The sequence below is a fragment of the Centruroides vittatus genome, unplaced genomic scaffold (genome assembly GCF_030686945.1).
Source record: "Centruroides vittatus isolate TY-2023 unplaced genomic scaffold, ASM3068694v2 contig_3197, whole genome shotgun sequence".
NCBI lineage: Eukaryota > Metazoa > Arthropoda > Arachnida > Scorpiones > Buthidae > Centruroides > Centruroides vittatus.
Window position 1 is genome coordinate 1 of NW_027122055.1, and position 15408 is coordinate 15408.

The 15408-nt window shown below is 31.5% G+C and overlaps 2 protein-coding genes across 2 annotated transcripts; one reads left to right on the forward strand and one right to left on the reverse strand.

The window, feature by feature from the left end:
- Positions 1–266: 266 nt before the first annotated feature.
- Positions 267–1630, forward strand: LOC136973544 (uncharacterized; the record flags this gene model as incomplete). The annotated part of the gene is made up of 2 exons (XM_067268270.1): positions 267–440; positions 514–1630. Coding segments are annotated over 2 exons (1258 nt in total), but the record flags the coding sequence as incomplete, so codon positions are not given.
- Positions 1631–11132: 9502 nt separating this feature from the next.
- Positions 11133–12375, reverse strand: LOC136973545 (uncharacterized). Its single transcript, XM_067268272.1, has 2 exons — positions 12313–12375; positions 11133–12235 (listed from the first exon to the last, which is right to left on the reverse strand). Exons 1-2 carry the CDS (start codon positions 12348–12350, stop codon positions 11152–11154), a joined length of 1122 nt encoding a protein of 373 aa, XP_067124373.1. The 5' UTR covers positions 12351–12375; the 3' UTR covers positions 11133–11151.
- Between the last annotated feature and the right edge of the window lie 3033 nt (positions 12376–15408).

Here is a 15408-nt window from a genome sequence, read left to right on the forward strand (position 1 = left end):
CAAAGTTTCATTTACTTAACAAGAGACTACTCCGTCAAACACCATACACATACACAAAAATCTGTACATTTATAAAAAGTCACTTTGATATTAGTATTAATATTTAATTAATAATCAAATATATTCTCCTCTGATCTATAATTCAAAGTATATAAAATATTAGTCATACATTTATTGTTCCTACACCATTGTCGGAAATACTACAACTAACGTACAACAGAGATGTTTGTTCAAAAGTAATAATAAATACCTTTTTTGTCGTTTAGGTTTTCTTCGAGTGAGATACGAATCCAAAACGAAGAACACGAAGAAGTAATAATACCAGAAGTTCAGTTAAAAAGGGTCCTGAACAGGCATTTGGAACGTCTCATTACACATTTCGGAAATTTGAAAGTACTGTTTATGCCATATACAATGGAGACCCTCAAACACTTCGTTACGTAAGTTTTTCATAATACCTTTCAGTTAATTTCAATACATAATCATAAATTATAATTTATATATTTTAAACAGCTACGTACAGACGGACGATCCCGGATTGACCTGTATTACACGCGCTTTCGATCTGTATCATCTGAGTTTAAGATACGAGTTAGAGAACTTACGACTGAAATGCAGATCATTTATCATTCAGAAAATAGATCTACACACCGTCTGTGCAATCCACGATTTCTCACGTGTGATCGGTGATCTGGTCATAACTTATAATTGCTGGGAAGCTTTCGACAGACACGGAGAAAGACTATTTACAACAGTCGACTTTATGTCTTGTAAAATTGCAACAATTGATAGACTGGTGTCTCGAGGAATATACGAATCCGTCACTGAATTGCGTTTACTCCAAGCCGTGTATCATTGGAGCGAGGAAGAAGTTAAAAGAAAATTGGGTGCAGACAAATTTCATTCGATGAATGAAGAATCGAGGAGGAATGTAATAAGAAATGTTATGGCGCCATTTATTGGAAAAATCAGATTTCTTGCTATGAATGAACACGAATTGCAATTTTGTGTTTATACGCTGAACTTGTTAAGCGGATTAGAAAAGGGTCATATCTGGCATGCTTTTAAGACCGGTGATTTTTCCTGTTATCCGCGTTACTTTAGTCAAGAAACAAAAACCAGAAGCAGAATAAATTATTGTAATTTGTTCTCGTACATAAATTTTGGAGATCCTTCTATAGTCACAGAAGGAGAGATGAAAGATTACACATTTTTTAGCACCGAAGTAGTTGTGAGGGAAGATTGTTACGTCACGGCTCTTCGATTTCCGGTGAAGCTAGGCGAACGTATTTCAGTGTTCGTATACGGGTATATTAACTCTTTGGACAACGGGCATTTTTCGTTTGACGCTCTTTGCAATACAGAGGGAGTAGCAGATCTGGAAACGAAGTTGTACCTAGAAAAAGATTGGTCAATTCGTTTATTTGCTTTCTTTATTTCCGCTGAAAATGTCCAACCCGATGTCGAGTTTTTACCTCAACTGAGCTTCTTTGTGAGCGGGGAAGGAACAGATGCCAGAATATTCGAAGACAAATTTCTTATCGGTGACAGAAACCTTATGGATAATATTTACTTTTCGGTTGATTTATATTTTTGAATTGAAAAGTTTTTTACTGGAAAAAAGTGAAATCTAAACGAGAATATAATTCAAATAATTACTTCTTACTGTATCACTGTGTAATATTTTCGCAAAATGTCTGTGTACGTGAAATGGATAATGAATTTTAAATTGTCTTCTGTAAACCCAATAAAGTTGAATTTAAATATAAAAAGTGCTTATCGATGTAATTTTTCTTTCTGAAAAGTAAATTGTCATTAGTTAAATTAGTATAATTCAGAATTTATTTATTTACAAATTGTTAATGTTACCAGTGGCGTGCCGCATCATTTGATGACAGGGGAGTTGTGTTTCTGTAAGAAGCCGATCCAGGGGGAATCAGTTTATTGCGTGTCAGTGATGGTCTAGGGTCCATTCGTATTTATTTGTTCGATAACAGCCAGTAAAAACTGTAGACTTCTTTAAATGTATTTTTAATATCACAATTACATTTTGAATCGCTAGCCACGATATACGGGCTAAAATTTAAAATAAATTATTAAAACTTACTTGGTGAAATAAAATGTGCGGTAGATATATATACCTTGTACAATATATTGTTCAATTGTATTAATATACTCTTAAAGAAAATTCTAATTAAATGTATCTTTGTAATGAAACGTACATAAAATAACACAAAATATTCTTTACGTTTTAAATTTTAAAACAAGCCACTTAGTCAAATAGCTCGATACGAGTGGCTAATGGGTGGAGTCAGAGACGGTCCAGGTAGGTGTGCAGTGTGTGCGTGCCAAATCCCGAGGGTGCCGATACCGCTCAATGTCAAATGCCACTTTTGTCGCATCACTAGTACACTGCTGGCCATTAAAATTGCAACACCAATGATCGTACAGACGTCAAAATCATATGAAAGGAGAAAGGGGTTGGGAAATGCGAATGATTAGTATTTGAGCGCATTTAGACGACGCAGGAGGGACAAATGACATCTGAAGCACTGCGTAAGAGGAAAGTTGTGCAGTGGATTTCTCATTCGGAAATCGCTTTGTAAAGTCGGGGTTTCAGCGGAATATCGTGTTATGCCTCGAATAAGAAGAAATGCTTACTAGCAAGTGTCGGAATTCGATAGAGGCAGGATCCTTGCCTATCGAGAGTGTGGATTATCTTTCCGTGATATTGCCACTCGCACTGGTCGAAATCCAACCACTGTCAAGCGAATATAGAATCGATGAGTTGCTGAGGGTCTTACTGAACGGCATGCAGAATCTCAACGCCCTTTCATGACTAACGCCCGAGAGGACAGACAAATTGTGAGGTCAGCTGTGCGAAACCGTACAACCACATCACGGACCATTAGTCAGGAAATGGGCTTGTTTGCAGCACGTCCAGTATGTATACATACGCTCGTACGGTGCGACGACGTTTGGAACAGCATGGACTTTCAGCACTGCGACCATTACTTCAGCTTCCCTTGACAATTCATCTGAAATGTTCCTTCCTCTTCTGTCCTCCAGAGAATTAAACCATATGGACGATTTTGAGTTAATGTCACCCATTACAATTATATTCCGGCTATATTGTTTTCTTATAATATCTTCCAGTTCGCTAACACAAGTTTCGTCATCTTCTGCTGGGAAAAGATAGACATTTATTAAGTAAACTAGCAGATAGGCCCGGCGTTGCTCGGGCAAAAGTAACGATAGCGAAGATTAAGATAGTCACTATAGACATTATAGTAAAAAAAAGAGAGTAATTTCATCAACGAACTAAGTTTTTCTAAAGAAAGGTAGAATTTGAAAATCGAATGTTCTAATATTCGATTTTCACGACGTGTTCTGATTATATCCTTCGATTTTCATCGAATGTTCTAAAGAAGAAAGGTCGAGAAAAACCGAACTAATCTGTTTAAATTTGAAAATTGAATATGTTCTAACATATTACTTTTTTTTTTTTTTTTTCCAGAGCCGTTAAACTTTTATGTCGCTTTGTCTTGTTCTCCATTGTTACTTAACACTTTGGTACTTAAATTCGGTACTCTGTGTACCAAATTTCAACTTTCAACTTCAAACCGTTTTAGCGAATATTAAGATTATTACGTTATAGTCAACCTTACCCGTTTTCACAGAATGCAAGAATTGGGTCCTCCCTGTTTCCAGACTAATTACAGAATTTTTAGATAAGTCTAAAAATATGTTCGATTTCGAAAAAAACTTCATCTGCGTCTTTCACTTCGCTTTCTCTTAACACTTTTACTGTTACGTAACACTTCCATCGTTAATGGAAGTGTTATGACTTAATTTTGTCCCTCTCCCCCGTGGAAAAGAATTTCGAAAAATCCCTTCTTAGTGTGCGTTCTCGTGACGTACCCTAACTATGTACCAAATTTCAACTTTCAACTCCTAACCGTTTGGGCTCTGCACTGATTATTATTATTATTATTATTATCAACTCGTCAACTCGATTATATATATAGATTTGTGAGTCTTGGTATATTATAGTGGTAGTGAATTTCTCATTTGAGAGTTCTGGAATCATTGCTAATTCTAATTTTCCGTTTCGAACAATTATGCCACACTTTGGCCATTTGTCGCTCTGATTCTGCAGAATTCGCCAGCTCCCAAATCTGACTATATTATTGCCAATTACGTATGGTTCCTGTATTACTATGAGATCCACCTTTAGATCATTCGCTGTCTTAAGTAATTTCTAATTCTCGGATTTGTTTAATTAATTAGAATAAATGAAATCATGTAAGAATTTTTATTTTAATTTAATAAAAATTTATAAATTTTAAGTCTTTTGAATATATTTTTCTTATATATTACTTCAAAAAGTTTAGTTTCTCTAGAAGTATGCCAGAACAACTGAATTAGTCGATTCTAAGAAAAAAATCGAATCGAATAATTGGCTTTTTACAACTGATTTGTGCCCAACAGTAGTACGATCCGGAGACAGTTTCCTAATTCTTTTTCTATGAACTATTAACAACGGGTCATTTCACAATTCGGGAGACTCTCCTGTTTTTAACCTATTTCACTTGCAGTCACAGATAGTGAAGTTAACTGTTTTTTCTTTTACACATATCTATATATCAGTACTGCTATATATGATTTTACTGTCTACGCAATTTTCCCCGTATATCGTGATATGCTTTTGAAATGTAGTAAATATATTATAATGAACACTAATTTATGGTATATTATATATTGGTAAATGAACCATGCTAAGCATTTCCTTGTTATAAAAATGCAGCGTATCGTATGTAATGCACAGACAAACGGGAAATGTTTTTATCAATGCGTTCAAAAATACAAAAACAACAACGTTTTTATAATTTTCACATTGTTCGGAAAGAGAGAAAATTTCACTTTTTCAAATTACAGAACACATTCCTTAAAGTTTTCATTAAATTTCAAAATACAGTAGAGAGTCGTTAATCCGAACCCCAGAAATCCGAATCGACGGTAATCCGAACGATTTTCAGTCGAACTGTGTCGCGCCGAATCGAACGTTTTTGATACTAGATTTATTTCTAAAGTATAATTTTCATATTTTTATATTCTTCAATATATTTATTTTGTTTGTACAAAATAAAGAAATAATTTTTAACGATACGATAGCCTCGTTTATTATTATAAAAATTTTCGTTAGGCTTAAAATCGAAGAAAATTCAACACGAAGCGACACGCAACGGAGAAAATTTCAACACGAAACGACACGGAACGGATAAAAATTTGAACATCGGACAGATTAATATATTTTTTTGTACATAATCGGTAATCCGAACAAATCACTAATCTGAACAACCCCAGTCCCCAATTGATTCGGATTAACGACTCTCTACTGTAGTACTTTTTATAAATATTGTTATTAATTTCAATGCATCAAAGGTGTTTTGGATTTTTAAATTTTTCTACATTTTCTTTTTGTTGATTTTAAATCTACAACCGATATATATTGTTTAATTAATAAAACGATTCATCCGTATTTTTATCGGACCATTATATAGCCCGATAAGAATTTGAATGTATCGTTTTATTAATTAAATAACTAATAAAAGTAATTTGATAATATACTTAGTACTTTTAATTTACATTAAAATTTTACTAAACACGATCAATTTTCAAATAATAATTATTTTCTAAATAGACTAATATGATAATTTAATTAATTCAGTTTATTCAAAACGTTGTTTTAAAAAAATGAAAATTAATTAATCTAAACACTTAATTGGCTTGCTTTTCTATCATATTTTGCCTGGGAAGTTCGATTATGATTAGTTTTATTAGAAAAACATTCAAATTTATAGTCATTTAATTAAAAACGGATTAACATATTTTATTTTTAAAACATTTGAATAAAAACAAACGTTTTCATGTAGATAACAAAGCTTCGATTTAAAACAAGAGAGTACACAATGCAAGAGCAAAGTGTTATAATTAGAAACACTGTAGATAGTGGAAGTAACGACCTAGCTGTGAATCAATTCCATCTGCTTTAGATAATAGTCCTACAGTAGCTTACAGAAAAGGCATTTCGGAAATATCGAAAACTAATAGTTTCTTTCTATTGAAGCGGTTATTGGCTAATCATAAATAATTTAGTATGATTAAGCTACACTATATATAAAAAAAACCACATTCTTCATTTCAATTGCGTGTTTTTTTTTTGTTTTTCTTTTGTAGGATGGTTCAAGATTAAAACGCAATTAAAACATTATAAGGTTGTTTTACGTATCATCGAATTAAATTCAATACTATAAAATCGCCAATTAGTTTATGAATTACTTTTTGTATTTTTATTGTCTGTCTATTATTTTCTATATATGTTCATCATTTTTTCCAGTTATATCAATAGGGTCAAATCTGGATTCAAATAGGGAATTCTGTCATAAATATTGTTAATATAAATTCTGTATTAAATAGATAAAGGGGCATCCGTCTCTGATATTAATGCACGTAAGTCTTCTATATTCTGTAAAAGATTTCAACATTCTTGTTTCTGTAAAGTGATTAAAGTGCTGTACAGTACATCTAATTTAATAAAATTGCAAATTTCTCGCTTTGTACTATACGTGAATTCGAAAATATAATACACTAGCACCCCCCGTTGCGGCCTCTCCCGCATCTGAAAGTTTGATTAGTGGTAAACATTCCGGGGATCATTAAGATGCCACAGTTAAAACGATTGGTTCAGTAGTTTTCACGGTTAGTGATCACAAACGAAAAATACGTTGTTTCTTTATATAGTAGTATAGATATAGATATAGATTCGTCGGTTTTTGTATCTCAGAATGAATGTAGTTCTAACGAAACCAACAGAACAGCCGCGTCTTAGTAATTTCAGAAATTGCGTCGTCCTTTGATACCAAATATTTGGTTCGAAGTATTATTAATCGAAGACTAATTTAAATTATAATAATATAGGCTAAACGATCTTTCGAGAAGGTTGGAATGCGTAATCGAAGTAGGGGTGACGAGACAACCATAACAAAAATCATTTCCGATTGTTTTTTGTAAGTCACAATACATGAAAAAGGCACACGCGCTCATAAAGTAATATCCTTCTAGTCCTTCTCCATCCTTAGGATCATTTTTCTCTGGTGCATTGAAGATATCCTCTAATTTTCTCTTCTCCTTTTCTGAATTTTGTGAACTGTAATTAGTGTTTCACGCGTTTTGACTTTGGTAACTCTGCGTAATCGATGTCACTTGTTTTGGTGAAAATTAGTGTTGTAACGAATATTCGGTTACTACCCGGTATTCGGCCTATTTTTCGCTATTCGGCCGAATACCAAATACCTGAAAATAGGAGTAAGAAATAACAAAAACACAGTAAATTAATTATTTTGGTAACTTATTAATGCTGAACATTATAGTATAATTATTAAAGTTAATAAGAAATAGCATCTAACTCTAGTATTAAATTATTTCCTAATTAAATATTATTATAGCCTTTATCTAGCCCGATATCTTATGGCATTGATGGCGTGTAGGTTAGAATGTATCGGGCATTAATGTTATTGTTTAGTTAATTATGTTATATTCGTATTCGCGTATATTTTAATATTTTTTACGAAACGTTTTATTGAAACTTATCGTATTTAATGAAAGAATTATTTATCTATTTCTAGAAGATGAGTAACTAATATATAATTTATTTTATATATAAAGCAAAGAATGAGCATTTCTCATTATATACAAAAGATAACATTTGAAATCATGTTAATTTTTAAAAATATTGACAAAAACAATAGCAACAAAAAATCACAAAACTTCACAAATATAAACCCCCCCAATAATATATTTGAACTGTTTCACAACTGGGGAGAAACTACACCATATGTCCTCACTAAAGTATATTTTAAGGGTACTATTCAGTCTACAAATACGTAGTAAAAACAAAATTTTAAAGAGTTAAAAAGATCGATTGCAAATAAAATAACTTAAGTTATAACTTACATCTAAATACCAACAACTGCCGAATCATATCGGGCTATTTACGGCTATTACATAAATTATAAACCAATATGGCACTAGAAGTAGACGTTAGGCTCATATTATCTTTATTATTATCTCATATTAACTTTAATTATTATAATTTAATTAATTAATTTAAATAATTTAGACCTACTGGAAGAAAAAATCGTAGTGACAGCGGGCCAATAGAGAGCAAAGTGCGCGATCCTTGCCATAATGCGGTTTGCGCGCCAATTTTCGTACGTGCGTTAATCAAGCCGAATAGTTTGGCCGAATATTCGGTATTCGGCTGAGGCCGAATATACTATTCGTTACATTAGTGAAAATCCTTTCATTGTTGGTATTCAGTTGTTCTGTCAAAATTTGTGAAATTATAAGCAAAAGGATGATGCTAAACATGAGTAATGTTCAGTCATTGCTTATTTAGTTGTTCATTTTCGTGAAATATCTAATTAATAATGAACAATATTATTAATTGTCGAGTATATTATTGTGACAATACTTTTCGAAGCATTACTAATTGTAAATTTAATTAATTTGATAAAAAACTCCTGTTAGAAACAATTAAGCGTTAAGCGCCGTCAGTAAAGGCAATTTTATGCAATTACTAAAGTAGATCGTAATTGAAGTAAAAAAAATAATGTCTGGTGTTTAATGGAAATTTACGATCTGCTATAGCTATGCCATCTTTTAACGATAATGTAAACTAAAGACCTGCTCAAATTACTTTAATACACTGTAGCGTAAATTTTGTGAGTTTGCATTAAAACAAGTACAATATTTATACACACATTTTTAAAACCTCTTTTTTTTATTAAGCATTAATTTAAAAATAGAAGAAATCATTTAACATAAATAATAGAAAAAAAGTAAATATTCTTATAAACCAAATTACAAGTAACATTGAAAATTGTGTATTTTCACAAATTTTGAATTATGTTGAATTACTTGAATTTTTTAATTTAAAAAAAGTGAAAACGTAATCGAATTTACGAACGTAAAAACGTTAAAAAATCGAAAATGACAAATTTATTTAAAAATAAAATCCAAAAAATATACTACGATGTAGAATAAAAACAAAAGAAAACGAAGGTGTAATCTGCTAATGTCTAAAATGTATGGTTCTCAAGAAAAATAAAATTAAAAACGATCGCGCATTTCTGCGCCAGGGAAAGTTTTCAAACTTTTACATTGACGCCATCTAGAAATCACAATAGTAACTCTTTTACATACACAAATAGTATTTTATATATTACAAAGAGAAAAAAATTTAACTTATTAAATATTACACTTTAATAATTAAAAAGTATTATCTATACGTTTTATTATCATAACTTTTATGAATTTTATAATTATAATAATAATAATGTCATTAATTTATTATGTTTAAATTCAATTAATGGTAAATAACTAAACAATGAGAAATGAATTTATTTACTGAAATAATGCTTTTAAATAATGGAGAACATGTAATATTTTAAATTATTTTTATTTCTTAAATAGCTTCTACGTCATAGGATGGTGACAGGAAATAGAATGGCGTCACCTGACCTGCCGCAGGGGTTTCTGCGGTCACGTGACCTGTCACAAACACGTGTTTTTGTTTACAAGATTTCTTGCTATTATATTTGGTAAATTAATTAACACAATTAAATAAAAATGTAATAAATTACAGAAAGCGATGAATAACAAATATATAAGAGCGTAAATTAGTACAAAAACTAACAAAATAATATAAATAAATTACATTTATTAGGGCAAATAAATTTAATAAATTGTAATATTTTTTTAATTACGTAATCTGACAAAACACATTGTTAGGTCTTAGAAACATTTCCCCAAGTACAATACAACAATTACACTGTAATTTAAATTTACATTGTAATCTAAACATGACCCATTTTATCCAAGTAGTATGTTTATTTAAAAAATCAGAAATGACGAATTTATTTGAAAATCGAAGACGAATAACAAATAACTATGTAAAATAATAACAGAAGAAGACGATAACGTAATCTGCTTACGTATAAAATGCATTGTTCTCAAGAAAAATTAAAGTAAAAACGCTGGAACATATCTGTTCCATCGAGAGTCAGGGTACCTACCAAACCGGTTTCGTGCACGCAACACATGTGTCCCGTCGAGTCCAAAAGGATTAATGAGTATAAACATTAAACATATACAAAAAATAAGTAAATTGATAGCCTTAAAAGCCTATTACATCTATAAGGCTAAAAATAAGTCAAACTGATCAATCTTTCATATTTATAGTCTTCTTTAACATGAAGAAAGAACGTAATTATCATTCAAATGGTTGCAGCTTTACTCTAACAATTACAGGTAGGCCTCCTGCAACGCGGTACCATTACAACGCGTTTTCGCTCTAACGCAGTTGGAAAAAAGCAGGAATTTTCTTACAACGCGGTTTACAGTATTTAGAAACGAATTATCTTTTACATAACAGAAAAATCGCAACGGATCACATAAGTGCAGTGGAACTTGATGAAACAATCTCAGATCTTGAAATAAGACCAGTCAAACACTCTCGAACAACTATAAGTGACGATGAGGACTGAATTTCTGAACATAACATTATGTTTTTTTTTTTTTTATTTCGATTTGAAATCATAATCTTTTTATATGATGTTGAATTTTATATAAGCTTTTTATGTACATAAATTTAAATAATGATGAAAATGTTACACTATAAAAGGCAGTTTTTCACTTTTTAGAACTGAATCCCAGTTTTTGTATTAAGTTGGTGTCTCCTATAACGCGATTTTCCACAACGCGGTATTTTCAAGGAACGTATCTACCGCGTTGTAGGAGGCCTACCTGTATAAACTTTTTTGATGATATGTTTGTAAATCTTGAATTATACCAACTCAACTAATAATTTATTTTTCAGAAAGAAAAATTACATTGATAAGCACTTTTTATATTTAGATTTAACTTTATTGGGTTTACAGAAAACAATTTGAAATTCATTATCCAGTTCACGTACACAGACATTTTGCGGAAATTTAAAATGATGCAGTAAGAAGTAATCATTCGAATGTACGTTTAAATTATATTTTCGTTTAGATTTCACTTTTTTTCATGGAAAAACTTTTGACTTCAAAAATATAAATCAACCGAAAAGTAAATATTATCCATAAGGTTTCTGTCACCGATTAGAAATTTGTCTTCGAATATTCTGGCATCTGTTCCTTCCCCGCTCACAAAGAAGCTCAGTTGAGGTAAAAACTCGACATCGGGTTGGACATTTTCAGCGAGGATAAAGAAAGCAAATAAACGAATTGACCAATCTTTTTCTAGGTACAACTTCGTTTCCAGATCTGCTACTCCCTCTGAATTGCAAACAGCGTCAAACGAAAAATGCCCGTTGTCCAAAGAGTTAATATACCCGTATACAAACACTGGAATACGTTCGCCTAGCTTCACCGGAAATCGAAGAGCCGTGACGTAACAATCTTCCCTCACAACTACTTCGGTGCTAAAAAATGTGTAACCTTTCATCTCTCCTTTTGTGATTATAGAAGAAGCTCCAAAATTTATGTACGAGAACAAGTTACAATAATTTATACTGCTTCTGGTTTTTGTTTCTCGACTGAAGTAACTCGGATAAAATGAATAATCACCGGTCTTAAAAGCATGCCAGATATGACCCTTTTCTGCCCCGGTTAACAAGTTCAGTGTATAAAAACAAGATTGCAATTCGTGTTCATTCATGGCAAGAAATCTGATTTTTCCAATAAATGGCTCCATTACATTTCTTATTATATTTTTTGTCGATTCTTTATTCATCGAATGGAAGTTGTCTGCACCCAATTTTCTTTTAACTTCTTCCTCGCTCCACTGGTACACAGCTTGAAGTAAACGCAATTCACTGACGGATTCGTATATTCCTCGAGATACCAGTCTGTCAATTGTTGCAATTTTACAAGACATAAAGTCGGCTGTTGTAAATAGTCTTTCTCCGTGTTCATCGAAAGCTTGCCAGCAAGAATAACTTATGACCAGATCACCGATCACACGTGAGAAATCGTGGATCGAACAGACGGTATGTAGATCTATTTTCTGAATGATAAATGATCTGCATTTCAGTCGTAAGTTCTCTAACTCGTATCTTAAACTCAGATGATACAGATCGAAAGCGCGTGTAATACAGGTCAATCCGGGATCGTCCGTCTGTACGTAGCTGTTTAAAACATATTAATTATAATTTATGACAATGTATTGAAATTAATGGAAAGGTAAGTATTATGAAAAACTTACGTTACGAATTGTCTGATGGTATCCATCGGATAAGGCATTAACAGTACTTTCGAATTTTCGAAATTTGTAGGCCTAATGAGAATTTCCAAATGCCTGTTCAGGACTCTTTTTAACTGAACTTCTGGTATTATAATTTCTTCGTGTTCTTCGTTTTGGATTCGTATGTCACTCGAAAAAATCCTAAACAACAAAAAAAGTATTTATTTCGACTTTCGAACAAACAACTCTGTTGTACGTTAGTCGTAGTATTTCTGACAATGGTGTATGAACAATAAATGTATGACTAATATTTTAAATACAGTAGAGCGTTGTTAATCCGAAAGCCGGATTAACCGAAAGCTTTCCAGTCGGACTGTGTCGTGCCGAATCGAACTTTTTTTATACTAGATTTACTTCTAAAATATAATTTTTATGTTTCTATATTTTTTAATATATTTATTTTGTCTGTACAAAATAAAGAAATAATTTTTAACGATACAATAGCCTCAATTATTATAATAAAAATTTCCGTTAGACTTAATATCGACGATAATTCAACACGAAACGACACGAAACGAAGAAAAATTTCAACATCGGATAGGTTAATATGTTTTTTCGTACCTAATGTGTTATCCAAAAAAATCAGTTATCCGAACAACCCAGTCTCTAACTGATTCGGATAACAACGCTCTACCGTACTTTGTATGATAGATTAGTGGAGATGATATTTGATTATTAATAGATACTAACACTAATATCAAAGTGACCGTTTATTAATGTAAAGATTTTTGTATATGTGTACGGTTTTTGACAGAATATCGACGGTCCTTTTGTTAAATAAATGTATCTTCGATACGTCTTTTATCACTCTCCGACTAGAATTAAAAAGTAATTCTAAAAAAGACAAATTTCTCTGTAAAGTTTTCGTTATAGAAAATGTAAATAATTGTATTGTAATTTTTCACGAACAATAATCGACTTTTTTGTAACCTATCATATTCTGAATCCATGTGTATAGGTCATTGTATACTGTACTGTTATAACTGATAATGTTAGTCCCAAACTGCAATTTCCTGGAATTTTTTATTATTTCGTTATACAAGCCCGAAGCTTGAAAGTAAAATCATTATGCCAACAATATTTATCAATCAACATCCATTGTAAAAAGTGATTAAACAAGTTCGTTAAGGGGGAAGCTGGAGACTTTTTCACGACTTGGAAATAACTTACAAAACTCTAATTTTACAATAGATGAACAATTACATGTTATTTTTAGTAACAGATGATAAAAAATTGAGGTTTTCTTTTCATCAACGCTTATTTCATTTTTAAAAATCGTTATACAAATGACAAGAAATGTTTTACTTACAAGGGAAAGGAGTGTATAAGGTAACACTGTCGTACATATATCTGTTCATCATATTCATTCTGAACATGATTTCTGCTTCTTTATAGATCGATAAATAATAGATCAGTCGAATAATTGAATTTCTCTGTAAGGTTATTTGGTACTTTCATAATATGAAACTACCTGATAATTGAACAAATAACGTTTAAAAAGTGCTGCTTTTACACGTATTGGATCTATTGTTTTAAATAAAACGCTATTTCCATTGTGTTTAAAATGTTTATTAAATATGCCTCTTTAAAACAAAATTAAATGAAAACGTGTAACGATCATAATGGAAATAATTACCTACAAAATATATTATTAAAAATATCGGAACATTATTAATTTTTGTACAAAAAGGAATTGACTAATTCATTCATTCAACTGCCTTAAACAAATAAATACCACTTTCACTTCTTAGAACTCAACGTCCCACCTACTAGTTGATGGAACTGACGAATCTGCGATTTACAGGTCGAGAAACACTGAACCCGAATTAAATCTTATAGAAAAAAATTGAGTATTAATCATTTGTATATTGAAAAGTAAACAAAGCCTATTAACTCAAACTTTAAAGACAAAATAATTTCACTAAGAGTAGGGAAACTTTAAGCTGCTTAAACCCTTTGACCCTAAAAGTGGAAGAGTCTATTTCACGAGTTCGAACATTGTAAACAGGTTGTTATTTACACAAGGGAATACGCTCATTGTGAAGTTTCGCTTAGTCATTGTATCCAGTAAGACAATTGAAACTTTTGTTAAGTACTTTTAGTTTAAATATTCCAGAAATATATATAAATTATATAAAAATTCAGTATGAGTACGTTCATTCGACGCAAACATATGTGATGAAATAATTATAAATAACAGACATGTCAATTATCACGATACAAATTTCCTTTTTTAAGCTTTTGATAATACCATAGAAGCAGTACATCATCGCTTTCTCTATCAAATTTTTTAGACCCATACGATAGCAAATGGCAAAACACAGAATTATTTGGTGCCCATACACGTAAAAACGCTATAAGCAGAAAACAATACAACTACTTACGGATTCTGCACCTTTTGAACTGCCATTTCTTAGGCTCGTTTCCGTACTGGGGACCTATTCTACGATGAAAACCAGTTTCTATCGGAACCACGTGATTCGCGTTTAATCAACTGTAAAAATGCTATTCAGAGCTGTACGTTTCGTTTTCGGTGCCGATAGCCACGCGCGATAACTAAGCTTTTGTTATTGGTCACTCTCGACCTGCCGTTAGGAACGTAACGAAAGTGAAAACAACATGGCGTCTTCTCGTGTAGGAATGATCTTACCTCACGAGCAATTGGAGAGAAAGGACAGCAGTAACACCGATTACATTTAATACACTTTCTTCAACTTCAGTTAATTTTTGATTAACTGAAGTCCCACCTCCTGTTTGAAACGTTGATTTCTTTTATTTGTGAGGCTTTACTTTTAATGTTTGCTTTCCAGTTACACCATGTCTATGCAAATAATATTCACATTTAATAAGATGTATTGCATTTGACATTTAATGATAATACTAATTCTAATTTGGTTATAAGGTTTAAGAAGTAGAACTTGTGACAAAATTAAGTTTGTCATTTTATTCTTAATGAATGAATTAAAAAATACATTAATTACACGAAGTTATATAGAAATATACAAAAAAATTTAGACATACTTTGTGTAATTATAAAATGTTAGCATTATGTAATAA

Coding starts and splice junctions, on each gene's coding strand:
- LOC136973545 (XM_067268272.1), bottom strand. CDS start 12,350: ATGCCTTATCCGATGGATACCATCAGACAATTCGTAAC. Junction 12,236..12,312: donor ACCATCAGACAATTCGTAAC/GTAAGTTTTTCA, acceptor TGTTTTAAACAG/CTACGTACAGACGGACGATC.